This window comes from Zootoca vivipara, chromosome 15 (genome assembly GCF_963506605.1).
Source record: "Zootoca vivipara chromosome 15, rZooViv1.1, whole genome shotgun sequence".
Classification (NCBI taxonomy): domain Eukaryota; kingdom Metazoa; phylum Chordata; class Lepidosauria; order Squamata; family Lacertidae; genus Zootoca; species Zootoca vivipara.
The window spans coordinates 8,960,128-8,986,812 of record NC_083290.1 but is presented as its reverse complement, the minus strand read 5'-3'; the positions used below and the strand labels follow the sequence as shown (position 1 = coordinate 8,986,812).

Sequence of the window (26,685 nt, the reverse complement as noted above, 5' to 3'; positions counted from 1 at the left end):
AGTCCAGAGATTCGGAGGATTCTTTAAATGTGGATGTGTATGGTTGCATTGGGACGCGGCTGGTGCTGTGGGTTAAACCACTGAGCCTAGGGCTTGCCGATCAGAAGGTCGGCGGTTTGAATCCCCGCGACGGGGATTCGGCGGTTTGAATCCCCGCGACGGGGTGAGCTCCCGTTGCTCGGTTCCAGCTCCTGCCAACCTAGCAGTTTGAAAGCACGTCAAAGTGCAAGTAGATAAATAGGCACTGCTGTGGCAGGAAGTTAAACGGCGTTTCTTTGTGCTGCGCTGCTCTGGTTCGCCAGAAGCTGCTTTGTCATGCTGGCCACCTGGAAGCTGTACTCGGCCAATAACGCGAGATGAGCGCCGCAACCCCAGAGTTGTCCACGACTGGACCTAATGGTCAGGGGTCCCGTTACCTACGGTTGCATTGTTATAATTTTATATTTGTGAAATCATTTCCCAAAAAGTAAAAATTTCAAAGATGTAATAAATAACACGTGCCCTCGTTTTGTCCTCCCCACAGAGGGTGAAGATAACATGGACGAAGACATGGAAGACGACCGGCCGGCAAACTCCTTGCCGAAGCCGTCCCACCGCCAGCACCCCGAGCACATGAAGGCAGCGCTCCCCCTCGCCGCCTCGCACCACCCGTCCATCCTGCCTCTGGCCCAGAAGCACGCCCCTCCGCCGCCGCACGCGCAGCCCCCCCTTCAGCCCCAAGCACTGGTGCCTCCCCAGGCCATCGTCCCCGCACAGACTCACCTGGTGGCGGCCTCCACCGTGCAATCGACTGTTATCGCCCACACTGCCACCACGCATGCCTCCGTCATTCAGACTGTCAACCACGTCCTGCAGGGGCCGCCGGCCAAGCACATCGCTCACATCGCCCCTTCCTCCGCCTCCAGCCCGCAGGTGCAGCTCGCCGCCGCCGCCCAGCCCATCGGCCACATCACGGTGCACCCGGCCGCCCTCAACCACGTGGCGCACCTGGGCCAGCAGCTCCCCCTCTACCCGCAGCCCGTGGCGGTCAGCCAGCCGGTGGTCAGCCACATCGCCCACACCATCTCTCACCAGCAAGTGAACGGAACGGCCGGCCTGGGGCAGCCGGCCGTCATGGCCAAGCCGGCCGTCGGGACTCAGGTGGTGCACCACCCGCAGCTGGTGGGGCAGACGGTCTTGAACCCCGTCACAATGGTCACCATGCCTTCCTTCCCAGTGAGCACCTTGAAGCTGGCTTAGGGGCCGCCGGGCGCCCGGCCGAAACTCCATACATTCCAAACTGCGTTGCCCCACCCCTACCACCCGTTGTGAAGTGAGGAGGGAGGAGGAAGAGGGGAGGGTGCAACAGGTCTGGGGAGGAGGGGGGGGGAATGGGGACATACAAAAAAAAAAGATTAACACACACAAGACACACGCTTGTTCTTTTCTTCTTTCTCCTCCCTCTTTTCCCTTTCCTGATTTCTATTAGGCAGCCTGGTAATTGAGAAAAATCAGGACCTGCTACTACTGCACTTGAATTTCCCCCAATCAGAACATTTAATGAACAGTCCTACATAGTGATTATTAATCCCCCCTTTTTTCCATGTAATCAACGAAGTATGACTATAATGATGTTCTTAAGACGTTTTCCCCCTTCCTACCCCGTTTTATTTTTATTTTTTTAATGCGTTGCTTCTTCGTAGGTTTGTTTTTTTTAAAAAAAAATAAGGCTGATCTCTTTATGGAGAGACTTTGCATAGTTAAGAAGAGGAAGAAGAAGAAGAAGAAGAAGAAGAAGAAGAAGAGAATCATAGAAATATATATATTATATATTTATATATATATCTACCTGCCTATAGCTACATATATATATAAATATTGTTATCAAATGAAGGCCGTTGAGAAGGCTGATTTCTTCCCCCCTCCCCCTTTGCAGGAATATTAGACACGTTAACAGAAAATTTGAAAAACAAACAAACAAACAATAATCTCTTCCTTTTGGAGAGAGAAGACAGAGTTATCCTTTTTAAATGAGCATCTTTCAAAGACAGATGGTTTGGTGGACCAGGGTAAAACCATATTTAAAAAAACATACGCGACATGTTGCAGTATTTTTTTTTCCTTTCCGTATATTTGCATTTCAGTTCAACCATCAATAATCACTGTGACTTGTTACTGGCATTTTAAGGAAACCCTCTGTCTAATAAAAGGAGAGAGAAAAAAATTGCACACAACTGGACTTTATTTTTTTTGTAATTCCTAAACGGTCTCGTTTTATAAACTACTTGCTGTGTTCGCCTTTGTCCCTTTGCCGCTTTTTAATTCTTCTTCTTCTTCTTAAACATGCACGATTTGCAATAACGTTATTTTCTCTCTGCGTGGATTGAGGGTGGGGGGGCGGTCGAATTCTGCTGCTGTGTATTCAGCCCAGCTGAGGTTCCCATGGCCCCATTCAGACGACTGCAAGAGAGAATCAAGTCATGCCCAGGAAGTGGGCATTGGGATGAGAGACTTCAATGGGGTTTATGGTGCCTCGGTCCCCCCCCCCCCCCTGAGATGACAACCTCATAAGTTGCTGCATTTTTCAAGGTGTTTTCACAAGCCCAGGTTGAAAGCGGAAATAAAGAGCCCCTGGGTAGTAAGTTGGCCTGGTTGACCCACATTTCCTCTGAAGATGAGGACCATGTTGTGCCTTACTCTCGGATCTGTGGCTGCAGGGAGGGTTGAGAATTCCCTGCCAAGTACCCAGTGGCCTCTGTGTGTGGCTTTTGTTGTTGTTGTTCCAGTTTTTTGGGGGTGGACGCTTCCTCGTTCAACTTTGATCTGCCAGGCATATCAACCTCAGAAGAGTGGAGCTTTTAAGGGAAGGAGCACAGCCCAGTGGGACCTGGTAGGAACAAAGCAAGGCTCCTCAACATTTCTGGGGAAGAGAGAAAGGGAGAGAGGCTTTGGCTTGTTGCCTCCGAGGCGGAGCCTCAAGAACACGGAAGGCGGAGCTATGAGCAGCTGGAAACAAGCTCCTCCCACTCTTGCTTTTGGCTCCTCCCCTAGATAGTATAGTACTCATTCCCTTGGAGATTCCGAGTGGGTCAGATTTTCAGGTCAAACCCTAAGACAGAGTTTTAAAATGCCAGGCTTGCTTTCCTTCCCAGACACCGCTTGCTTTTTCTTTTGAGGGGGCAGCAACACAGCCTGTTGTTCCAGATTTTGGAGGCGGTGGGTAGGGGAACATGATAGAATTGTATGAAGTTAATGTGTGGCATGTAGAAAATGGATCGGGAAATGTTTTCCTACAATTCTCATAGTGCCGGAATTCGTGGACGTTCATGAAACGCAGTGCTGACGGGTTCGGGACAGGCCTAAAGGGACTACACACAGTGTGTAGTTGAACTAGGGGTTTGGGTCCCACAAGAGGCAGTGATGGCTACCAAAAAAGGATTCTTGGGTGATAACGCTGTCAGGGGCTACTAGCTGTGATTGGCTGCTTCAGTATGCTTGCAAATACCTGTTGGTGGAAACCACCTGAGGAGAGAGAGCTGTGTTGTACTCCAGTTTTGTGCTTCCCAGAACCTGATTTGCCACTGAGAACAGGAGGCTGGGCTAGATAGGCCACTGATCTGATACAACAGGTCTCTTTGTTGTTTAGTCGTTCAGTCGTGTCCGACTCTTCGTGACCCCATGGACCAGAGCACGCCAGGCACTCCTGTCTTCCACTGCCTCCCGCAGTTTGGTCAAACTCATGTTCGTAGCTTCCAGAACACTGTCCAACCATCTCGTCCTCTGTTGTCCCCTTCTAGTGCCCTCCACCTTTCCCAACATCAGGGTCTTTTCCAGGGAGTCTTCTCTTCTGATGAGGTGGCCAAAGTATTGGAGCCTCAGCTTCACGATCTGTCCTTCCAGTGAGCACTCAGGGCTGATTTCCTTCAGAATGGATAGGTTTGATCTTCTCGCAGTCCATGGGACTCTCAAGAGTCTCCTCCAGCACCATAATTCAAAAGCATCAATTCTTCAGCGATCAGCCTTCTTTATGGTCCAGCTCTCGGCTCGCCAATGGAGCTTTATGGTCCAGCTCCTTCATGGATCACTGCCTTGTCGTGGCGAAGGGGCTGGAATAAGTCAGAGAAGCTATGAGCTATGCCGTGCAGGGCCACCCAAGATGGACAGGTCATAGTGGAGAGTTTTGACTAAACGTTATTCACCTGGAGCAGGAACTGGCAAGCCACTCCAGTATCCCTGCCAAGAAAACTCCATGGACAAAGGCAACAGGTCTCTTGGGTTCTTATAAAGTAAGAGATTCTTCCTTTCTCTCTCTCTCCCCCCCTCCAATGAGAGTAGAGCCTGGGCGTCATGCAGTGAAATTGGCAGTAGATTTGGAAAGCCACACTCAATGCAGAAATCACTTGGGGCACTGGGATACCATGAGTGCTGGGTTTAAAATGAGATAAGATCAATTTGTGGAGGTTGGATCTAGTGGCTGATATCCATGATAGCGGAGTGGGGGGGGGAGGACTCTGATTCAGGACAGAATGCCTTTGAATACCAGTTGTTGGGGGGTGGGGGCAACAACAGCCCCTTAGATTCATCTCTGTGGTTACCTGTTCCATTGCAGAGGATCTGCCATAGATGCGTTCGGAGTGGCTCAGTCAGTAGAGCCCGAGACTCTTGAATCTCAGGGTCGTGGGTTCAAGGCCCACGTTGGGCAAAAGATTCCTGCGTTGCAGAGGGTTGGACTAGATGACCCTCAGGGTCCCTTCGAACTCTGCAATTCTATGTGCCTCTTCTCGGTGCCACGGATTACCACCCATTCAAGGATACAGTCCACTATAGAGAAGGATCTGAATATGGTAAGTCCAAAGTTCTGTTCTACCTATTTTGGGGAGATGCATCCAGGCATGTGACACACTCATGGGGTGCCTACAGGTCATGTGTCACTGGCAGCTGGTTGGGCCGAAGGCAAGGAGACTAACAGTAGGTGGCGTCACAGCCAACCAATTCTACTACTGCCACCATCCTCCTCTCTGCTGAGTTCTCCATGGGTGACCCAGAGACTCAAGGAGAAGGAAACTGACAGGTAATGCCAACCCCTGGACAGGTTGTAAGTAAGGCAGGTGAGGACAAACAGATTGGTACATTTGCCCAAATAGACCAGCCTCCATGGTCAATATGTTGCTTTCTTGCTTTAGTTAGAGCAGAGCCACATCAAAGGAGGCAAGGATGAGATGCAGGCTGCAAGGTTGTCCCCTTTTACCTGGGAATAAACACCTGCTTCACTGCTAGTTCGGGCTGCATGAACAATGGCGCACTGAATGGAGATCCTTCTAACATTTTGCAGGATGCTAGTATGTGAATGCACCATGTTTCTTGGTGGGGGGGGGGGGGACTGGAACCTGGGCAGAGAAGAGGCGGGTGTATCCTGGCAGAGAGTTCATGTCTGGCTGGGACCCTGAAGCAGAGCCCTGTGCAAACCGTAACATTTTGTTGCAGAGAGGCCTGGCCTTTCCTAAGCATCTATTGCAATGGGGATAGTCTGCCACCTAGTGTCAGCATCTGTAATTGCATGACTGCATTAAGGCTGCACAGAAATCGTAATAAGCTCCGAGCCTGTGCTGCGATGAAATGTTGCAATCTATGAGGAGCGCTTCTGGCTAGACTTGCCTCCTGCCAGTCCATTCCACCCCTCTCCTCGTTTTCCTTTTCTAGATGACTGCTGTGCATGTTTAGTCCTCATTAAGCTGTTCAGAAAATTGGAAACGTTTTGTTGCTACTTGGGTGCATTTCAGTATTCCCTTGAACATGCTGGCCTCTCCTGCTTGTGGCTCTGCTTTAGGGATGTGTGATGTCTATTTTGAACAGCAAGCTGCATCAGTTGAAGTCACCTGGCAAACCTCTTTTTCCTCCTCCTGTACATCCAGCTAGAGGTTTTCAGGGAAGTGGTGTGGGGGCTGTTTTGTCACGACCAAGAACAGGATGCTGGCCTAGATACGCCATTTTGCTTTGGATGGCTGAAGCAGGACTCCGGTATGACCTCAGGGTTGGACTACTGCATTGCACTCTGCATGGGGCTGCCTTTGAAAGTGGCCTTCACATGGCCATCCTGGTGGCTGACGCAATTCGAGTCAAGCAGATCATAGAACCACCAGTGCTGTCGAAACTGCGATTGAAAATTCAAAAGGCTGCTTTTGAGCAATAGAGCTCATCGCACCTCAGGACCACAGTATCTTCTGGAACGCGCCCTCAAGCTATGAACCTGCCCAGATGTTTAGACATCCTTCTGAGGCTCTTTTCTAGGTCTCCCTCTGAGGGAGGCATGGAGGGTGGTGACACAGGAGAAGGGCCTTTTCAGTGGTGGCTCCCTGTCTCTGGAATGCTCGCCGCAGCAAGATGTTGTTTGCGGCTACCAGTGTGGGGACCATACCTTTCCTGTGGCTGCTTATTATGGGGGTTGTTTTGTTTCATTTTTATAGTACGGCCCATTTATATTAATATATTTAAATGTGCTGTAAGTCGCTGGAGACTTTTGGTGACAAGCAACAAACAAGAAGAATAAGAACCCACAATAATTTGAATGGAGTCCTCATTGTCGGAGTTTATGACCCTTGTTACCAAAGGAGATAATTGCTTGTCCACTGTAGGAAGTCTGGCCTAGATGTAAGTTTTGGTCTTAGGTGGCAAAGTCACACTTCCATTCTTACAGGGTCATTGTTCTCGTTTTATGAGCGACAAAGAAAACTTTTTACTCATTAGAAAAACCTTTGACAATATGTATTTTCTTTTAATCCATTGGTTGCACTTAAAAGATAAATAAACTCTTGAGCAATAAAGAAAATATTCTGCTCCTGACAAAAATAAGGCAGTACACAATATTCATAAAATACTATTATGCAGAAACATTATAATAAACAGGTACAACAAAGTTTGCACAGTTAAATTCGTTAATTTTTCTTTTTCTTTTGGTTGTGTTTCCTTTTTCTCTCTCTGTTTTTTTTTTTACATAGTAAAGTGTCGTGTATATAATACATTCTCCAAAAATGTAGTGCACTGTGTTTTAATTTCTAAAACATGGATGAACCCATCAGGGTTAAAGGGGAGACCCGAGGGCGTTTTGGGGATTTTAAAGACTTCACCTTTCAACTGAATGAAAATGCACACAAAATCGGAAACTCAGTTTCCTCACCTGCAACACTGTCTGGCAGAACCATGCATGTTTCGAACACTTAACTTGGCACGAGGAAGAAAGAGGAAAAACGACAGGACTAAGGGACAAACCACGTGAGCATGCCAGCATTAGCCAAAAAAAGAGTCAGTTTCCTGATTAAGACTTTTCCCTCTATTGCATTCCAAGGGAAAAGGAACAAAACAAACCCAACTAGATGGAAGCCAGCGATGCTTTGGGGGCTAGCTGCCCCACCACCCATATCTTTCTCCAGCACTGGGTTGAATCACGAAGGGTGATGCACCCCTTGCGAGGCGGGCTGTGAGCCTCTGCAAACCAGCAACAAGGTTTCGCCCTGTTCACAACGGTCTATATAACAGAAAAAGCTGAAGAACGACGAGGCGCCATAAAAACTGAAAGATCCTCAAACTGGCAACGGAGAAGGAAATCGGGGCAAGTATACATAATTATTTCATGCATTTGTAGAATTCAGCACCTCTTGGGGCTCCACAGTTTGGCTGGTTGCTCTCTTTTTTAAAAGAAAAATCAAGGTTCTTAGCCCTCGTTGTGCAGGGGGGGGAAATGGGACTACCTGCCTTCCCTTTCCCACTATTTTTTGGTGAGCTTTCTCTATCCGTGGCTGGTTATCTTGGTTTCCCTGTTCAGGGCCAAGCGCTTCAGGATAAAATGCTTCATAGGGGTGACATAAGTAAAGGGAAGCCTGTTTTTTGGCACTTAACTTCCACAGAGCTTCCGTTGTGCTGCAAACGCTGGGGGGGGGGCTCCAGTTTGCAGACGAGCTACAGAGACATACAGGCTTGTTTTTTCGGCACAAGGTCCTTTGCCTATACACCTCAGAAGGATGCCCCACCTCGGTCTACGCCCGATCTCGTCACAGAATTTGGAGCAGCTTTTCATAGATGCTGCTGGCTTAGAACAGGGAGATGCTCTTGAAATAATGGCGAGAAGGTGGGGCGTTGGGAAGGATCTCCTGCAAGTGGGTAGGTGGGTTCAAAGACGGACAAGGCTTTGCACACATTACAGTGGGGGGTGGCCCGCACACATCAGTCTCCCTTCTGCACATGCTCGCCACTGTTTGACCACTGGGAAACTCTACGCCACAAACTGGAGAAACGAAAGACAAACATTTTTTGGCCCTGAAATACAGAGTCTGCAGTGAAGACTCTTGTACACAACCTCAACTCCTGGTGGGAAGCCACCTTGTTTTTCCTGTGTGCTTTTTCTTCTCCTGGAAAGAACTCTCTCGGGTATTTACAAACATTATTACATGGAAGAAGATGCCAGTAAACCATTAATTGAAGTGACAAGTGCAGGCAAATTCTCGTTCCCCCTTCCTCCCCCCCCCCTAAAAGGTGCAGGCCAGGTTGCAGTTGCTGCTCTCGTTCCTCCTCTGCGTCTGCGCTCACTTGTTCTCGATCAGCGTTTGCACTTTGCAGACCAGATCTCTCGCGATCTTCAGGATCTCCTGTGCGCTGTGGTGCTCTGCCATTTCTGCACAAAACACGCAACAGAAGTAAGAGGAGGGGGAGGACCAGTAGTGTGAGGAGACAGAGGCAAAAGTGAGTGGTGGAAGCTGAGAGTGCCTGGGAGCACACGCTAGTGGCCAAAATTGTGGAAACCATTTGGAAAAAGTGTATGTCTGAGGTTTGTTGGATCATAACGCCACTTTTTGTTTTAGTAATACCATAAAAATATATCTCGATGGAAAGAAAATTTAATGAAGAATGTAATGCAACAAAGTTTGTTCAATTATCTGTATTCTATCAAAAGTTGTAGCCAAATAAACAGAAAAAGGAAGCACAACTTAGTTTTATATGCAATAGCTTTTTTTAGTTGATATGCAGTTGTGCTTCCTTTTTCAAACCTCAGAAATACACTTTTCCCAAAAGGTTTCCACAATTTTGGCCACTAGTGTATATATTGGCTCCTCGTTATTGTTTAGTCGTTTAGTCGTGTCCGACTCCTGGTGACCCCATGGACCAGAGCACGCCAGGCACTCCTGTCTTCCACTGCCTCCCGCAGTTTGGTCAGACTCAGGTTCGTAGCTTCCAGAACACTGTCCAACCATCTCGTCCTCTGTCATCCCCTTCTCCTTGTGCCCTCCATTTTTATATCAGTTCCCAATAAGCTCAACTGACCAGTTAGCTAAGCTTTCACTAGAGGAATACTCAGCAAAACCTCTTGTTTGGGATAAGGCTATTCTAGCCCCATTACTTGGACGCTTGCAGCTTAAAGGACCAGAGCTGTCCATGTAAGATTAATGCCGCAGTCACGTTGCAGTTGCCCGGTCCACCTTGCCGAGTCACAATAGTCCATTAGAATAGTTTTCTGGACTAAATTTAGCAATGGAGTTCCGGATGCTTTAACTTAAGCACTACGTGCTCATGTAATGTCCATGCTAAAACCACAGAGCATCCTTGGGTCGAGATGGCCTTCTAAGTGCTTCTTATCATTTAAAAACACTGAGCCAAAACAGCTGCTCTTCCAGCTCCTGTTCCCCAATTAGATATATGGCTATTAAGCCCACACAGAAAACAGATAACACAGATATGCTCTTTGTTCACATTAACCGCTGAGCTATCTTCACCTGGAAACTACAAAGAAAAACCCAACGGCCCCATTTTCAAAAAGTTCAATGTCAAGGAAAATGTAGACTAGGATGCTGACACTTCTGAGATGCAGAGAGTGCCTTTTTCTGTTGCAGTTCATCCCAGGAACAAGTTCACAGCTTTCAGCTTGAGATGAGAATAATCAGAAAGGAAAGCATAGCTTTTGTTTCCAAGTGGAAGCCTCGTACCTGCCGTTGCTCAGGCATTTTAAGAAACAAACCAAACAAAAAAAATGATTAGAAGAAGCGCAGTTTTGAAAGTTGCAGCCTGCTGTCTTGATTCAAGGTGGCACTGGGTTGTATCCAAAAAGTTTGTTCCTGGATCTCAGGAACCATCACACCAAATTTGGTGACAATCTTGAGTTGTTCTGAAAGGTTTGGTCCACCGTCTTGATTCAAAATGGTGTGTGGCGGCATCTGAACACAGACAGAAACCTGCTCCTCTGCCTCAGGAACTATCATGCCCAACCATAGAGAACTGGTGGAAAAAAACAGGAAGCTTTCCAAAATACAGATGATCGGGACTGAATTCTGATCTGCTCCTGTCCTCCCTCTGCCCAAATCCCTTTCTTCCTAAACAAACAAAACAAAAAGCTTTCCCTAAACGTCCACAATCTTAAACTGAACAACATCGGAGTCCTTGAAAAAAAGAATAGATAAAGAGAGAGAGTGAAATTGCATTGAGCTAGGCTCCCTTACCATTAAAAAACTTGATGATATCAGTAAAGTCCATGTTGTTATCGCGGATAATCTCTCGGTAGGCCTCTACCAGTGCTAAGGCAATGAAAAGGACAAAATGTTCTGAAGAGATGTGCTTTGCTGCCCAAATAACTTCCCACACTGTAAAAACATCCTCGTACAACAATTCTGAAGGGAAGGAACAAACATTGCAGAGAGCAGACAGTTACTCAAACGCATCATGGTCACAACAGTTTTCTTGACGACATTAATTCCCACCCGCTACTCCCATGGGAAAAAAATAAGACTAATAAAAATAATCTCTAATGGCATCTTTAGACTTGGAGGAGTCACCTGCCAGGGATGCTGTTTATGCATCCTGAAATGGCAGAATCTACTAAGCGCACGTTGGGGTCAGACTAGATGACCCCCCCAAGATGCCACCCAACCCTTCTGGTCCCATGATCAATATGTGGCTCAAGCATCTTACCTCTCTTAAAATCCAGCAGGAACCAACGGTAGCAAAAGTAGAAGTGAGTGTAATCCCCGTTCTGGTGCATCAGTTCGAAGAGTTCGGAATCCAGAATCTTTTGGGGGGGGATTTGAAAACGACAACACCAACACAGAGACAAAATGAGTTCCAGTTTTGAATATTTGACAACACAGATATCCGAGCTACAGTCCAGCTGTGTAATCAGGGGCTTGCAAGGTCTCAGGATTTTGAACCGCAAAGATTTGGCAGCAGGCCACACCAACCATGGCCTGGCCGTCAGGTGAGATTTTTGGGCCTCCAACCCAGAAGCGGGAAGAGCTGGGGAGCTCAAGGCAGGTGATGGCCACAGAAGGAGATAGGAGGCTTGGTTCCTAAGGTGCCACAAGGCTCTTTTTGGTGAGGGGGCTGCATCAGAACCTGGCGACCTTGGGCGGATGATGGACTCCCAGCTGGCCACCACATTGAAACAGAATTCCAGCCAGGTGCTCTGACTGGCACTGGGGACCATCTTAATTTCCCACAATGCCCCTTTCCACACGCTCTCTCTCTCTCTCCCCCCCCACTCTCCTTTACAATCTCCTCTCCACACTTTGGCATCCATTCTTCTCCTCACACGAACCCGTGTCAACCATCATTCATTATCTCTTCCAGCCCAAGCGCACGGGCTCCAGATTTAAGTTTGCAGGCACCTCCCTGCCCTATAGCTGAAGGAGAGTCTCCACCCCCATCGTTCTGCCCAGACACTGAGGTCCAGTACCGAGGGCCTTCTGACGGTTCCCTCGTTGCGAGAAGCCAAGGGCAGAGGGCCTTCTCGGTGGTGGCGCCTGCCCTGTGGAACGCCCTCCCATCAGATGTCAAAGAGAAAAACAGCTACCAGATTTTTAGAAGGCAGCCCTGTTTAGGGAGGCTTTTAATGTTTAATTTTTTTTTTCATTTTTCTGTTGTAAGCCGCCCAGAGTGGCTGGGGAAACCCAGCCAGAAGGGCGGGGTATAAATAATAAATAATAATTTATTATTATTATTATTATTATTATTATTATTATTATTATTATTATTATAACGTTCCCTTCTTCCAGACCTGCCGGCCTGATCTCATGCATGTGTCTACTCGGAAGTAAGTCCCAGGGAGGCGTTTGAGCTGCCCTCACAACCCTGCTGCAGAGCTTTCCCCCTTTTAGGGAGATGCGCTGAGAAGTCAGAATAATTGCACAGTCCACATAGGAACTGGCCCCCTGCCCAGAGATAGCAGAGGTGGGGAGCTGCTCCAGCCCCTCCCTCCCCACCGTCCTCAGCTCTGGGCTGCCAGGTGTCCAGAGAGGAAACTGAGCAGAGGATGCCCACCTGCACTCAGGCGCCTGACCACGGAGTGTGCCGGCTAGAGCATCTTTCCAAAGGATTCTAGGCCACTCTAGCTGCCGCGCTCCATGGTTGAACCTCTGAGCGATGCCCTCCTCTGTGCAGGGATAATGGGAATGGGAGACACTGCGCTTGTGAGCTGGGAACTAGATACAGTATGAGGGCCACACGAAGCTTGCGCACCTCTGGATTTATGTGCTGATGGGGCCTAGAGGGAGAAGGCAAGCAAATGGGCAGCCGTGATGCCGTCCTGCCCAATGGCCCAAAATCTGCAGCCAGCGCCGCTACAAGATCAACAGCAGGGCGATTGGACAAATGGGATGTCTGTCCCAGCGTTCTTGCAGGAAACTGAAGGAGGGATCAAACCTCATTTGGCCCTTAGGTGCCAGGCGAATTCTGTGCCACTGACTAAGTCTGCCAACCTGGCGCCCGTCAAATGTTTGAGACTACAGCTCCCATCAGCCAGAGCCAGCATGGCCATGCTTGCTGGGGGGTGATGGGAACACAGAAAGCTGTCTTATGCCGGTGGCTGGGTATTGATGCATGTAGCTCAGGATTGTCTACAATGATTGGTAGCAGGATTTCAGAGAAGGGTCTCCCGTTTCTACAGGAGATGCTGGGGATCGCTCCTGGGGCCTTCTGCACATGCTCTACGGCCCCTGTACTAAAAAACATCTGGAGAGCACCAGCTGCACTAAAGCTTTCGGGGGAGGGCTTTAATTGTGGGCAGCAAAACATTGGTTTAGTGCTGCTGTTTCGTGGATTGCATTTAATTTGGTTCCAGTCTTTCGTTTTGTGCCCATTTTAATTTCGCTAAACTGCCTTCAGCTTCAAATGGACGGAACAGGACAGTTGAATGTGGTTTTTAAAAAAAACATAGGCATGCAAAGCCTCACCTGGATCAGGGACCTCATGTTTGCAAAATGTGTGTCCATGGCACCTCCGTTAGGGAAATTTTGACTCATTCTCTTCATGAGGTGGGTGAAGCAACTGTAAGCCAACTCATCTGAAATCAAACACAGACAGGAATTAATTTAAAACAAGAACAGTGAAGCAGTGCTTTTTTAAAGGGTAAATCTGCTTTTTAATCAAGAAACAGTGCAATCCTATTATACATGTTTACTCAGATGTAAGCCCTACTGTGTTCAATGGGGCTCACTCCCTAGTGTTTAAGCTTGCAATCTAAGGCTGCAATCCTAACTCCACTTTCCTAGAAGTAAGTCCCATTTAATTCAATAGGACTTACTTCTGAGTAGACATGTTTAGGATTGACCTGTGAACCAGTACAACCATCAGATAGATAGATAGATAGATAGATAGATAGATAGATAGATAGATAGATAGATAGATAGATAGATTTAAAATATATATTTATTGATACTTGCCCATAGATATACAAAAATTCATACTCGATGCAAAGTATATTTTATGTAATACACAGAAAAGAAATGCTTGATCTAAAAAGGAATGGAGGCAAAAAGAAGAAGAAGAAAAGAAATAAAGGAAGACAGAAAAAAGGGAAAGAAGAGAGAAAATCATAAAGATAAAAGACTTCCAAGTTCTCTGTCCTGCAGCTAAATATAGTATTCACTCAATAACATCCAACCATTCTGCATTCTGTATACCAATATTTTTTCAAACTTCAATTCCAGATATTACAAGTTCCTTTTCTCTCTCACACCAAAAAGTCCATCAGTCAGTTGTATTTAGAATAAAATTTTGTCAGGGCCAGGGCCCAAGTCCAGCAAACTGGTGTCTCCATAACTGGGCAACTCCAAATCAGCAGAGTAAAGGAAGTTCATCTTCGTGTAGAGTACAAAGGAGTAAAACACACAGGCAGAGTTCTTCAGTAAAAGTTTACCGAGGTTTTAAAAAGCATACAGGAACTTCCTGGATCCCCAACAAGGCAAAAACCTTGCTTTTGCAGAAGCAAAAACACACGGTATATAAAGAAACCAAAACAGAGAGAAAAAGAAGACGACAAAGAATTCAGGCGTTGCTCAGCGGCAGGTTTATATCTCTGTCTCTAAGCACTGACCTTGAGTTCTCACAGGACTCTAAGAATAACAACAGCTGTGGACATGCTTTGTCCAGAAAGCACGAGAATATTCTAGTAAGTTCTAGTAAATCCAGGAAGATTCAGCACCCACCCCTGACAAATTGAATAATCAGAAAAGGTGGCTTTGGGATAGCTTAAGTCAGGGGTAGGCATCCGGCCCAATCGCCTTCTCAATCCGACCCACGGACGGTCCGGGAATCAGTGTGTTTTTACATGAGTAGAATGTGTACTTTTATTTAAAATGCATCTCTGGGTTATTTGTGGGGCATAGGAATTCGTTCATTATTTTTTTTCAAAATATAGTCCGGCCCACCACATGGTCCGAGGGACGGTGGACCGGCCCATGGCTGAAAAAGGTTGCTGACCCCTGGCTTACGTCATTGTAAGCTAAGGTAAACTATGGCTTAGCATGAATGTGGAAGTGTGGTATAAAGGAATACTGTATATATATATTATATGGGGCTGCACAGATACCATGAAGACTTCTAACCTTTGTCAAGTATAACCATGAGTGGAGCCAGGAGGTCACACATTCCTTGGACGTAGCCAACGTCTAAATGTTCCCAAACGTAACTGCAACAGAGGGAAGGGAAATGGAGTCATACGCTTGAAACCTCTCTTAAATAAACTGGGATCCGGAGGAAAGTTCTCACGAAGCTTCTCTGAACTTGGAACATCCTCCTGAAAATTTGAATTCTTACTCTCCTAACCTGGTTTTCGGACTATATTATCATTATTTGCTTCTGTAGCTCCGCCCCTTGCTCCAACAGGCTCCACCCTCAAACTGTCAGGCTCCACCCCTGCTGAATCCCAGACTCTGCGCCTGCGAGCATCCGGGTTCCACTTACCTGCACATAATGTTCCGTAGTTTCTCCAGGTTTTCAGCGGTGAAATACCAATAATTCCGATCACACCTCTGTACATCTTTATCGATTCTGTGCAAGTTTAAGGCAACAGTGTCCAACATTTCTATCTAGAAGATACAAGCATACGTCACAGAGGCGTTGCTGAATAAAACACGACTTCTCTGTTGCAATCTGATATTTTGGAAACTTGAGTGTGTTTTAAACATACACACACACACACACACACACACACACACACAAAACCACTACTAAATTTTATTATAATTATCATTGATTTATTAATTGATAGATAGATACTTTATTGTCATTGTACATAGTACAATGAAATTGAATGCCATCTCATAAAAACAAAAACACAATTACAGCCACACATACACAAACATCGCAACCCCCCAAGGTCATATTATTTAGTTACAGCATTTAAGATGGTTCTAGCTCTTGGATAAAAACTGTTTTTTAATCTATTTGTTCTTGATTTAATTGTTCTGTATCTCTTGCCTTCTGTAATGGGGGGGAAGAGAGCAAAAAAGGTTTTTCACCACCACCCAAAAACCCCCAAGAGGTTCAAATGCGCTTTTCATTGCATTTCATTCTTTCGCTACAGCCAGCATGAGGACTAGTATCTTAGAATTCCTTTGGGAATTCTGTGTGGGACCTACTCAGTTCTGCAGTTCAGTGTGATTGATTTAGATCTGTCAAAACATAGCCTATGAAGGTCCCCCCCTAGCCCAGGTCTAAGGTTCCCCAACTTTGATCTAACGCAGGGGTTGTCAACCTGGTCCCTACCGCCCACTAGTGGGCGTTTCGGGATTCTAGGTGGGCGGTAGGGGGTTCTACGGCACAAGCTGAATCCTCCTTCCATCGAGCACTGGTGGGCGGTAAGGAAATTTTACCATCAAGAAAGATGCATTAGTGGGCAGTAGGTATAAAAAGGTTGACTACCCCTGATCTAATGCATCCCAGCCCTTCATTTACACCAGGAACACTGCTTATTTCATTCTGTGTTCAAGTGCTCCTCCTTGTGAGGAGACAGCAAATCAACTGGACCCTTTCCCCCCATAAAAACACCCATTTGCTGAGATCTTCAACGGAGGCCCTGCTTCAGGCGCCCTTGCTTACTGAGGCCACTGGGCGCGGGGCCTTCTCTGCAACAGCACCCCAATTATGGGCACATACTCCTCAACCTGCAGAACTTGCAGAGTCATTCTTCTAAGCAACACTATATTGCTTTAGATGCCTGGTGATAGTTCTTCCGTTGAGGCCTGTCTATCCGGACTCAAGACTGAGATTGCTTATATTTCTTTTCAAAAGTTTAGTTGATTTTTTAACTTGGTTAAAATGTGTTCAGCTTTGTTTAACTTTGCAATATGCCCTGCCGTCCTATAAGCAAAAAAGGGGGCATTGTTTTAAGTTCGGGGGGAAAGAGAGGGCAGGGCCCAATGAAACAGACCTGAAGAGTTCTGACTTTTTGGATCACCAAAATGCAGCATTCGGGGCTGTCCAAGAGAGTAGGGTGGAATAGTGAAGCAGTGGCTCTCTCTAGATGCTGTTGGACTCCAAACCCCATCAGCCTGAGCCAGCAAGGCCAATGGTCAGGGGTGATGGGAGTCGTAGTCCGGCAACATTTGAAGAGCCACAGGTTGCCCATCTCTACAGGGTCCCTCTTACCTACCGTATAAGACGCAGAACACACGGAGATGGCCGCCTCTGCAGGTTCCTTACAGTCCATCTGGGAACAGAGCTGTTCCTCGGTTACTAACTCCTGGGTTTCCGGGCCCTTGGCCTGAGGATCCTGATCGGAATCTTGCCTCTGTGGATCAGAGCCAGCTTCCTCCTCGGCCCCGTCCTCAAAGCAGACGCTCTGCCCGTCATCAATGCTGGACAGGATGCCCGACGTGACGGAGTAATTCCGGGAGGACGGGAGCCCGGAGTCGGGGGAGTCAAATTCTACCGACTGCTGCTGCTCCACGGCCACAATGACTGTTGGCGCATCGCTGCAGACCCTGGTCAAAGATGGGTCTTCCTGAACCTTCAGGTCTCGCTCTACCGGGTCCATTTCATCGACGGATATAAACACCTGAAGGGCAAGATGTTTTATCATGAAAGGAAGGAAGGATTCAACGAACACATAGGCCTCCAGCAGGAATGTGAAGGTCTGAGGCACCACCTGATATAGTTGGAAGAACTGGACATGGAGGAAGGGGCAAAGTTCTTTCATGGGCACAAAACACCCCATGTATGAGATAAGGCAAGAGGTGCAAGGTCAGCCAAGCCAGTCGCTATGGCAATGGCCCAGTACCATCTATATAAGTGATTAAGGCAGGCACCCCCAAACTTCGGCCCTCCAGATGTTTTGGACTACAATTCCCATCACCCCTGACCACTGGTCCTGTTAGCTAGGGATGATGGGAATTGTAGGCCAAAACATCTGGAGGGCCGCAGTTTGGGTATATATATATATATATATATATATATATATATATATATATATATATATATACACGTCTGGAACTGTATTGCTGAAGCCTTATCTTCCGCAGCAGTAAACTGTTTTGGACCTTAAATTGCCATGGTGTCTGCCAGGACATTCTATACAAGATCTCAAAGTAGCTGTCTTATTACAGAAAAATTTCAGAAACAGACTGGAAAGAGAAGTTGCTGAATTGCAACTCCTTACCAAGCTTAAAACCATGGAGAGACCTGGTCTGAATAAGGACATTGGATTCTTATCTCATTATACACGATAAAGCTTTCTTTAGCACCTCACCCCTTGCTTTTTCCTGCAAGACCAATTGCAGTCGTTAACAGTCACCAACAGGTTTACCACTCCTATCAGCCAATCACCCATTCCCAACACCCTTCTGAGTAATACCCCTCCCCACCCTCTCACTATATATATAAGGGTCTGGTGACTGCTGTTTCAGTGTATCTGAAGAAGTGTGCATGGACACGAAAGCTCATACCTGTGACAAACTTACCTAGCTGGTCTCTAAGCTGCTACTGGAAGGAATTTTTATTATTTTGTTTTGACTACGTCAGACCAACACGGCTACCTACCTGTAACTAGTGCCATGGTATGGCGACTGGAACTTAGATGAAAAGTGGCACAGAAATATAATAAATCAAATCAAAATCAAATCAATCTGCTGGGGGGGGTAGATGGATGGGCCTAGATGGGGGGTCCAGAGCCAGAGCCAAAGATGGGCAGGGTACCCTGTTCCCTCTCCCTCTTTCTCCCCATTCCCATTCCCTTCCTTTGCACCTGCATGAAACTAGGCCAAGGGCCAAATGAAATTAGGCCTCAAGCCAACCGGGGCTATCAGGCCTCTAGTTGCTGACCCCCTGGACTAGATTTATGGACCTTCTCTGCATTATGTCGGAGCAAAGAGGTGTGTGACCCGCTCGTGTACAACAAGGTGCATCGCCTTACATCATTGCTGATGGTGGAGTCCCTGTGGAGCAGCCGCTGGACGTGGCTATCTATGCTGCTGCCAGAGGAGAACTTGGTGGCCGTTTGAGACTCCTTCTCCCGGAGCTTCACAATCACCTCGCAGGCTTTCCATTCGGCCATCACCTTCTGATACCTGAGCGCAATTTCCTCATCGACCTTCAGAAAGGAAGGGGGGGCGGAAAACTGTCAGGAAGTCATCTCTGGAAAGGCCTCGGGAAATCTCTGCAGAAGACACTGTATTATATTTATTTTTCCTCAAGAAGACACACTATGGCTTATTTTCAGGAGGTGTCTTATATTGCGCAAATGCTTAGAAATCCTGCTACGGCTTATTTTATGGGTATGTCTTATTTTGGGGGAAATGGGGGGGGTATATTCCTTATTAAAAAATAAAAATTACAAGCACATAGAGTGAGATAAGACACACACAAAAAGGAGGAAACAAGAAATAGTATCCACATAGAAAACAAAAATTAAGAAATATATATACAGTGGTGCCTCGCTTAACGAATGCCCTGCTTAACGAAATTTCCGCTTAACGAAAGGATTTTTTGAGCGGAGGTTGCCTTGCTAGACGAATGCGTTTTACGAAAAATTCGTCTAGTGAATCGCGGTTTCCCATAGGAATGCATTGAAATTCAATTAATGCGTTCCTATGGACAAAAAAAAATCCAAAAAAATTTCAATGCATTCCTATGGGATTCGCTAGACAAATTTTTCATTTTAAGAAAAGACCTGTGGAACGAATTAAATTCGTCTAGCGAGGCACCACTGTAAACACTGTATATATTGTGTACATTACCAAAAAATGGGGGGGTTTAGTTCTGAAAGGTTTTCACAACAGGGAAAGCTGAGGCTCTTCTGACGATGTTGGACTACAACTCCCATCAGTCCCAGCCTGCCTGGCCAGTATGAGGGATGATGGGAGTTGTAGTCTAGCAACCTCTGGAGGGCCACAGGTTCTCCACTCCTGCCCTAGACAACAACCTTAAGCCAAGTACCCTTGTTAACACAGTTGAAATTAACTTACAAGCTTTCTCAGATGGCCTTAAATGAAGCCTTAACTTCCCCTCAGGTGCCTTTCAAATCTTCTGAGGTCTTCACTCTAGTCCAAGATCCTCTGTTTCCTCAGCTCCACCGCAATCCATCACCACTGCGGCCTCGGCTCTCCCAAAAGCAACTGCGGGAGTCTTACACACGCCTCTCCTGCAGCAATGGGGAGCCTGGGGCCTTCCAGAGATTGCTGGACTATAACAGGGGCGGCCCGTCCCATTTCGCCGCCCGAGGCTAAACAGGAATGTGCTGCCTCCGGCTACCTCAGCCTTGAGGCGCGCGGTGGCAGCCTCCAGCAGTGGAATCTCACTGGAAGCCACTGCCGGCACTTTCCCTCACTTCTGTGGCGGCGGCGGCAGGTCAGGCGCCAACCCACAGGATTTTGCTGCCTCATGGACCAATTGGCCATGCTGATGGGAGTTGTGAGCCCCAAACGCCCCTGAATCATAAACTCGTCTTGCCCATGCGCACCCGAGGTTCTGGCGGGAGAGAAGGGGGCCCAGGGTTGGGCAACATCGCCAGCTGAAAGCTTTCAGAACCCTGCCTAAGATAGGGTTACCAGACGTCCCCGTTTCCCAGGGACAGTCCCCGGATTTGCAAATAAGTCCCCAGACAAATTCCATCCCCGGGATGTCCCCGGGAAACGCAGCAGCGGCAGTCTCAGCAGCCCGGAGCAGTTAGCTCTGGCTGGCTTCAGGAGCTGCCTCCACCATCGCTGACCCCAGCAACTAAGCTGTGAAGGGAGGCTTCATGCTGCCTATCTGAGCATGCGTGCAAGCAGGAGGGGGCAGGGATCTCTCAGTTAGGCAACGGGAAATCTCGCTTCCCAGCTGAGGGATCCCTGCCCCCTCCTGCTTGCACGCAAGTATGAATGGGATTGGAGCTGCTCCAATGGGAAGGGAGGCATCGCGCTGCCCGAGCCTCGCCGCTGCCACCACCGCTCTCAGCCCTCCTCCTCCGCCTTCCATGCCTGACCCACCGTGCACCGCTTCCCCACCACCCCCAACGAACAACCAACAACTCGGGCTGCCCAGGCTCATGGAGAAAGGAGATAGAAGCCTCGGAGGAAGGGGAAACGTGGGGCTTGAGGTCAAGGCGGCAGCCGCCCCTCTGCAACCTTAACCTAAGAATCGCTCTTTGACTCGCCACTAATCTTATCTTAGCTGTGAGACAAGAGAAAAGAAAAAGACTTTGAGGAGGGGGCTAAGACGCTGGGAAAAAGAGGCAAATCGCCCTCCTCCAGACTTTATCTGCACACTTTGTTTCTGGCCAAAACCCCCAAGGTCGCGCTGACCTTGCAGCCTGCAGCTGTTCCCATTTCTCTCCTGGGACAGAACCTAGTTATGAGAAACTTCAGGACTCTGCAGATGATCATTCATTTGTCATCAGCATCTTAACCTCCGCCAGTGAGCTCTGGGCAGATTCTTCCTGTTGCACATCTATTGTCAATTATAACCATCGTTTGTCACTCCCACTTAGGGAATAATTACATTTTGGTTCGCCGTAGGGAGATGCTGAAGGGTTGCATACATCTTGCTGTTATTGTTGTTGCTGCGAGCATTACCTGACATTTTCAGAAGGTACAATTAAAATGATGTGGTTTTCAGGAGCAGTTCATGCGCTTTTTATATTTTAAACAATTCATATTTTGAATCGCAACCCTGGGGATAAATATAAGCATAAGCTGGGTCTGCACAGTGACCCACCCTTTTTTCTATTTTCATGGGTGCTGTTTATCTCTTGTGGGGGGCAGGTAACCAGCAAGACCTCACCAAACCCACCCTAGGAGTCTGGTATACCCTCATGAAAAACAATTTCTACGTTACCCTCTGGAGTTGGGGTAAATGTTTTGATGCTAAAAATAACACAATTCTCCTGTTATTTATGTGGTTTTCTAACCAAACATAGATTTACCTAGCTAAATCTTGCTCCATCACGAAAATAATGCCAGGTTTGAATTCCCCACACCCAAAAACCTGTTTTTAAGACCCCTCACTGAAAAAAAATGGCAAAAAGTTAAGTTTCGAGCCCTAAAATGACACACCCTAATACACAACGAGGCGGCTTTGTTAGGCCAGGTCTCTTCAGGGTACAGTCTCGTTCCTGGACTGTAACCCTTCAGACTGGAAGCGGAAGGTTTCTCAGCCCAACTTAGAGGTGCTGGGAACAGAACCTGGGGCCTTCTGTGTGCCGGCTCTGAAACTGAATCGACTTGGCATTCTGGCTCTATATAAAACGACCCTTTTGAACACTTTTGGAATTGGACTGACATTTACGGATATTATTCGTTGATGATAGCTTTTGTGTCTTTGCACTGTAATGTACTATTATTTTCTAAGTTGTAACACTTTAAACTATATATACTCTAGTGCAGTGTTTCCCAAACTTGGGTCTCCAGCTGTTTTTCAACTACATTTCCCATCATCTATGACTATTGGTCCTGCTAGCTAGGGATGATGGGAGTTGTAGTCCAAAAACAGCTGGAGACCCAAGTTTGGGAAACACTGCTCTAGTGAACTTGAAGCTCATTTCTTGTTTGTATTCATTTGTTCTGTTCAAGACTGTTAGTCTTAACAGAATACATACCGTATTTGACTGTAACTTGCAAGTAGGATTTATTCCTAACACTGAAATTTCTGGCCAGAGTTCTTGGTGCTAAAAAAAAACCCCTTCTTTTCGGTGGCTCTGAAACTGAGCCAGCAAGAAGCCACAATGAACTCCACACCCGGCTAGCATTAGCTCCAAAGTGATGTGGCCAGGGTAGGCAGGGGCAGGACAACTTAGGAGGAAGGAAACTTGCCAAAAACCGTACAGCCAAGTCGCCTGCCTGATGTCAATAGGCAGGGAGTTCCAAAGCGTAGGTGCTGCTACTCTGAAAGACTGGGGGATAAAAAATGAAAGAAGGGTGGGGCCCCCTTGGGGCTGGGCTAGATGACCCTTGGGGTCCCTTCCAACCCTATGATTTTAACCCCTTATACCTCAGTGGTTCCCATCCCTTGGGGGGGGGGGATTACTCAAAAGGTTGCCTAAGAGGTAAGGGGGCGGTGGGCGTAAATGACTCTCAGACTTTGAATAATAATAATAATAATTTATTATTTATACCCTGCCCATCTGGCTGGGTTTCCCCAGCCACTATGGGCGGCTTACAACATAATATTAAAATACAATACAGTGGTACCTCAACACCTGAATGCCTCGACTTACGAAGGTTTCGACTTACGAAGTCAGCAAACCCGGAAGTCTTTTCGTCGCGTGCACATTCTGTGCCTGCGCAGAAGCGCAAAATCGTGCTTCACGCATGCGCAAAACAGACACTTCGACAACCAAAGGATTCGACTTACGAAGAGCGCCGCGGAATGGATCGCCTTCGTAAGTCGAGGTACCACTGTAATCTATTAAACATTAAAAACTTCCCTAAACAGGGCTGCCTGAAAAGCTGTTATCGCCGGATCGAGGTCATCCGTTTTGTTGATTTAATTAATTTAAATAGGTTTCAAATGAATTTTGAATAAATTGTCAGCGTTTTGTGTTTTATTGCATCGTTATCTTCCTTAGTGGGCTGTGCAGAATGGCATTCTGAATAATGCTCTGGTCCATGGGTTCACGAGGAGTCGGACACGACTAAACAGCAGGATAGGGATGTGTTTATGGCAACCAAGGGAATGGGGCACCAATAAAGTTTGGGAACCACACTACCTTATCTGGTGAACCTGCCCCAGAGGAGGCATCGAGGACCAAGCCTCCCTAGAGAAACCGAGATTTGCCTTGTCTGTTGCTGCACACAGCAGAGGATTGCTGCCAAAAGTTCTTCTGCAGCACTTTGTCATTCGAAATGCCCAGGGTGGAGCTGAGAGCGCAATGGAGACACTTTGACGTTGAACCTCCCTGTCTTAACAGCATCTTCAAGAAACACTCCTTCCCCCACGCCCACACACACACAAAAAAAGACCAGGTCAGTTATCAAGCATCTAAATTTATCCTGAAGTACCCACCCGGCCCATCTCTTTCTTGGTCATGCCAAACTTGTAGTGTCCCAGCAAGAACGGCCACACCTCCTTCCGAATGTCGTGCTGAACCCCGCCATAGTAAACTCGCCGGAGGAGCTCCAACTCCTTGTAATTCTGAGCCAAAGAAAGGAAAGAGAGGGATTTGTTTTATTATTAATAATATTAATATTATTATGAAGAATATTACAATGAGTTAAAGTAGAAAAAGAACAAGAAAAAGAAGACATAAAACATTTTAAAACAGTATGACAGCAAGATATAATTAAAATTACAATATAACATATGCGTAAATGGATGAACTTACTGTTTCCCTCAAATATACATTGATTCCTGGGTCGCAATGGTTTCAATGAATACCGTACGATGGCGTACGTTCCAAATATCATTACATTTTCCTACACATAATCTTTTGCCTGAAAGCGATTTGTTTAATGGGCTGCAAAAGTTGTCATGTTGTTGTTGTTTAGTCGTTTAGTCGTGTCCGACTCTTCGTGACCCCATGGACCATAGCACGCCAGGCACTTCTGTCTTGCACTGCCTCCCGCAGTTTGGTCAAACTCATGTTCGTAGCTTCGAGAACACTGTCCAACCATCTCGTCCTCTGTCGTCCTCTTCTCCTAGTGCCCTCCATCTTTCCCAACATCAAGGTCTTTTCCAAGGATTCTTCTCTTCTCATGAGGTGGCCAAAGTATTGGAGCCTCAGCTTCACGATCTGTCCTTCCAGTGAGCACTCAGGGCTGATTTCCTTAAGAATGGATAGGTTTGATCTTCTTGCAGTCCATGGGACTCTCAAGAGTCTCCTCCAGCACCATAATTCAAAAGCATCAATTCTTCGGCGATCAGCCTTCTTGATGGTCCAGCTCTCACTTCCATACATCACTACTGGGAAAACCATAGCTTTAACTATACGGACCTTTGTCGGCAAGGTGATGTCTCTGCTTTTTAAGATGCTGTCTAGGTTTGTCATTGCTTTTCTCCCAAGAAGCAGGCGTCTTTTAATTTCGTGACTGCTGTCACCATCTGCAGTGATCAAGGAGCCCAAGAAAGTAAAATCTCTCACTGCCTCCATTTCTTCCCCTTCTATTTGCCAGGAGGTGATGGGACCAGTGGCCATGATCTTGGTTTTTTTGATGTTGAGCTTCAGACCATATTTTGCGCTCTCCTCTTTCACCCTCATTAAAAGGTTCTTTAATTCCTCCTCACTTTCTGCCATCAAGGTTGTGTCATCTGCATATCTGAGGTTGTTGATATTTCTTCCGGCAATCTTAATTCCGGCTTGGGATTCATCTAGTCCAGCCTTTCGCATGATGAATTCTGCATATAAGTTAAATAAGCAGGGAGACAATATACAACCTTGTCGTACTCCTTTCCCAATTTTGAACCAATCAGTTGTTCCATATCCAGTTCTAACTGTAGCTTCTTGTCCCACATAGAGATTTCTCAGGAGACAGATGAGGTGATCAGGCACTCCCATTTCTTTAAGAACTTGCCATAGTTTGCTGTGGTCGACACAGTCAAAGGCTTTTGCATAGTCAATGAAGCAGAAGTAGACATTTTTCTGGAACTCTCTAGCTTTCTCCAAAATCCAGCGCATGTTTGCTAAAAGTTGTCATATCTTCCATCAATTGACCGAAAGAGGCTATATTTTCCTCCTTCCAACATATCAGTACAGTATCAATCTTTTTGCAGATGTTAAGGGCAGAGAGAATCCATTTAACTTGACCGATTGCCAAGCCTCATATATTAGGTATCTAACTTAAGCTAATGCTATCTTCTGGACATTTTTAAACTCTTTCCTCATAATCATATTTATACCAGCAAATATTTTCTTCCAAAAAATTGCCAGCATCTAACACTGTATAAACATGTGTTTCAAATAAGCAAGGCTGCAGAAAAAAACAATGCAATGACCCCAAACTGAATTTTGAAATCCTGCACAGAGCAGGAACAAACTCCCTGCGTAATCAGCCGATGTGTGTGCTGAATTCGACTTTAGAATCATAGAACTGTAGAGCTGGAAGGGACACCCAGAGTCATCTAGTCCACCCCCTGCATTGCAGGGATCACAGCCACCTCTCCACCTGCCCCACACCTGGCTTGATCTTTGAGGCAGGTGGGCATGGTTTAGAGATGGGAAGGCCTAAAAAAAAAATGTGATTTTTTTTTTATTTGAGCAGTGGGCCCAGAAAAAAACCCCAGAAGGGTGTGTGTGGATATCACCCATCTGGCTGGGTTTCCCCAGCCACTCTGTCTGGGCAGCTCCCGACAGAATTGTGAGGCCTAGTGTGTCAAGTTTCGTCCTTACTCTAAAGCAGTGTTTCCCAAACTTGTATCTCCAGCTGTTTTTGAACTACAATTCCCATCATTCCTGACCTGCTAGCTAAGGATGATGGGAGTTGTAGTCCAACAAGAGCTGCGCTCCCAACTTTGGGAAGCACTGCTCTAGTCTAGAGGATTTCTGGAGGACCTGCTGGGTCAGTGGCTAAAAGGCTCTTCGGTGGAGGCTCTCTTCCACTCCTGGCTGTCTGGGGCTATCACTTTCCTGCCTCCCTTGGGAGCATCATGAGGCATCTGATAGAAAACAACATACAAGAGAAGATGGGCCTTAATCTGATCCAGCAACATAATAAAAAGGGGGGGGGACACACCCATCAACACTTAACTTGATTGCATCTCATAATGGTTTCTTAATGGCCTGTTATCATCAAGTGCATCTTCAATGGGCTCAGGGCTATTTAAGCAAATTGCTTCCAGAGAATCTGTTGCAGGACTAGGAGCCTTGTGGGGGTCGAGCACCAACTCCATAAATCATGGCGGCAATCATGGAAGTCCTGTGAGCATTTCTACTCAGGCGACAGATGCCATGGGCCAGAATCTCCCTGCTAAGACTAGGGGAGCCCTGCCAGATCAGAGGACAACAAAATCCACCCACTGCTCTTTGCTTTGGTGGCCAGCCAGAGC

General features: G+C 46.9%; 2 protein-coding genes across 9 annotated transcripts in view; one reads left to right on the top strand and one right to left on the bottom strand.

The window, feature by feature from the left end:
* Positions 1–2,213, top strand: part of MNT (MAX network transcriptional repressor) — a 56,914-nt gene extending 54,701 nt beyond the window's left edge. Inside the window, exon 6 of the mRNA XM_035139355.2 lies at positions 524–2,213. Within this exon, the coding sequence (XP_034995246.1) occupies positions 524–1,239 (716 nt within the window). The 3' untranslated portion in view covers positions 1,240–2,213. The remainder of the gene's footprint in view (positions 1–523) is intronic.
* Positions 2,214–6,726: 4,513 nt separating this feature from the next.
* Positions 6,727–26,685, bottom strand: part of SGSM2 (small G protein signaling modulator 2) — a 94,409-nt gene continuing 74,450 nt past the window's right edge. For 7 of the 8 annotated variants that reach the window (XM_035139270.2, XM_035139273.2, XM_035139275.2 and 4 more), the window contains 9 exons: positions 23,710–23,838; positions 18,644–18,820; positions 16,886–17,290; positions 15,196–15,320; positions 14,838–14,920; positions 13,185–13,294; positions 10,930–11,026; positions 10,461–10,628; positions 6,727–8,644 (listed from right to left, as the gene is read on the bottom strand). In XM_035139270.2, coding sequence (XP_034995161.1) covers positions 8,556–8,644; positions 10,461–10,628; positions 10,930–11,026; positions 13,185–13,294; positions 14,838–14,920; positions 15,196–15,320; positions 16,886–17,290; positions 18,644–18,820; positions 23,710–23,838 — 1,383 coding nt within the window. In that variant the 3' untranslated portion in view covers positions 6,727–8,555. The remainder of the gene's footprint in view (positions 8,645–10,460; positions 10,629–10,929; positions 11,027–13,184; positions 13,295–14,837; positions 14,921–15,195; positions 15,321–16,885; positions 17,291–18,643; positions 18,821–23,709; positions 23,839–26,685) is intronic. The other variant, XM_060268338.1, reaches the window with a different exon arrangement.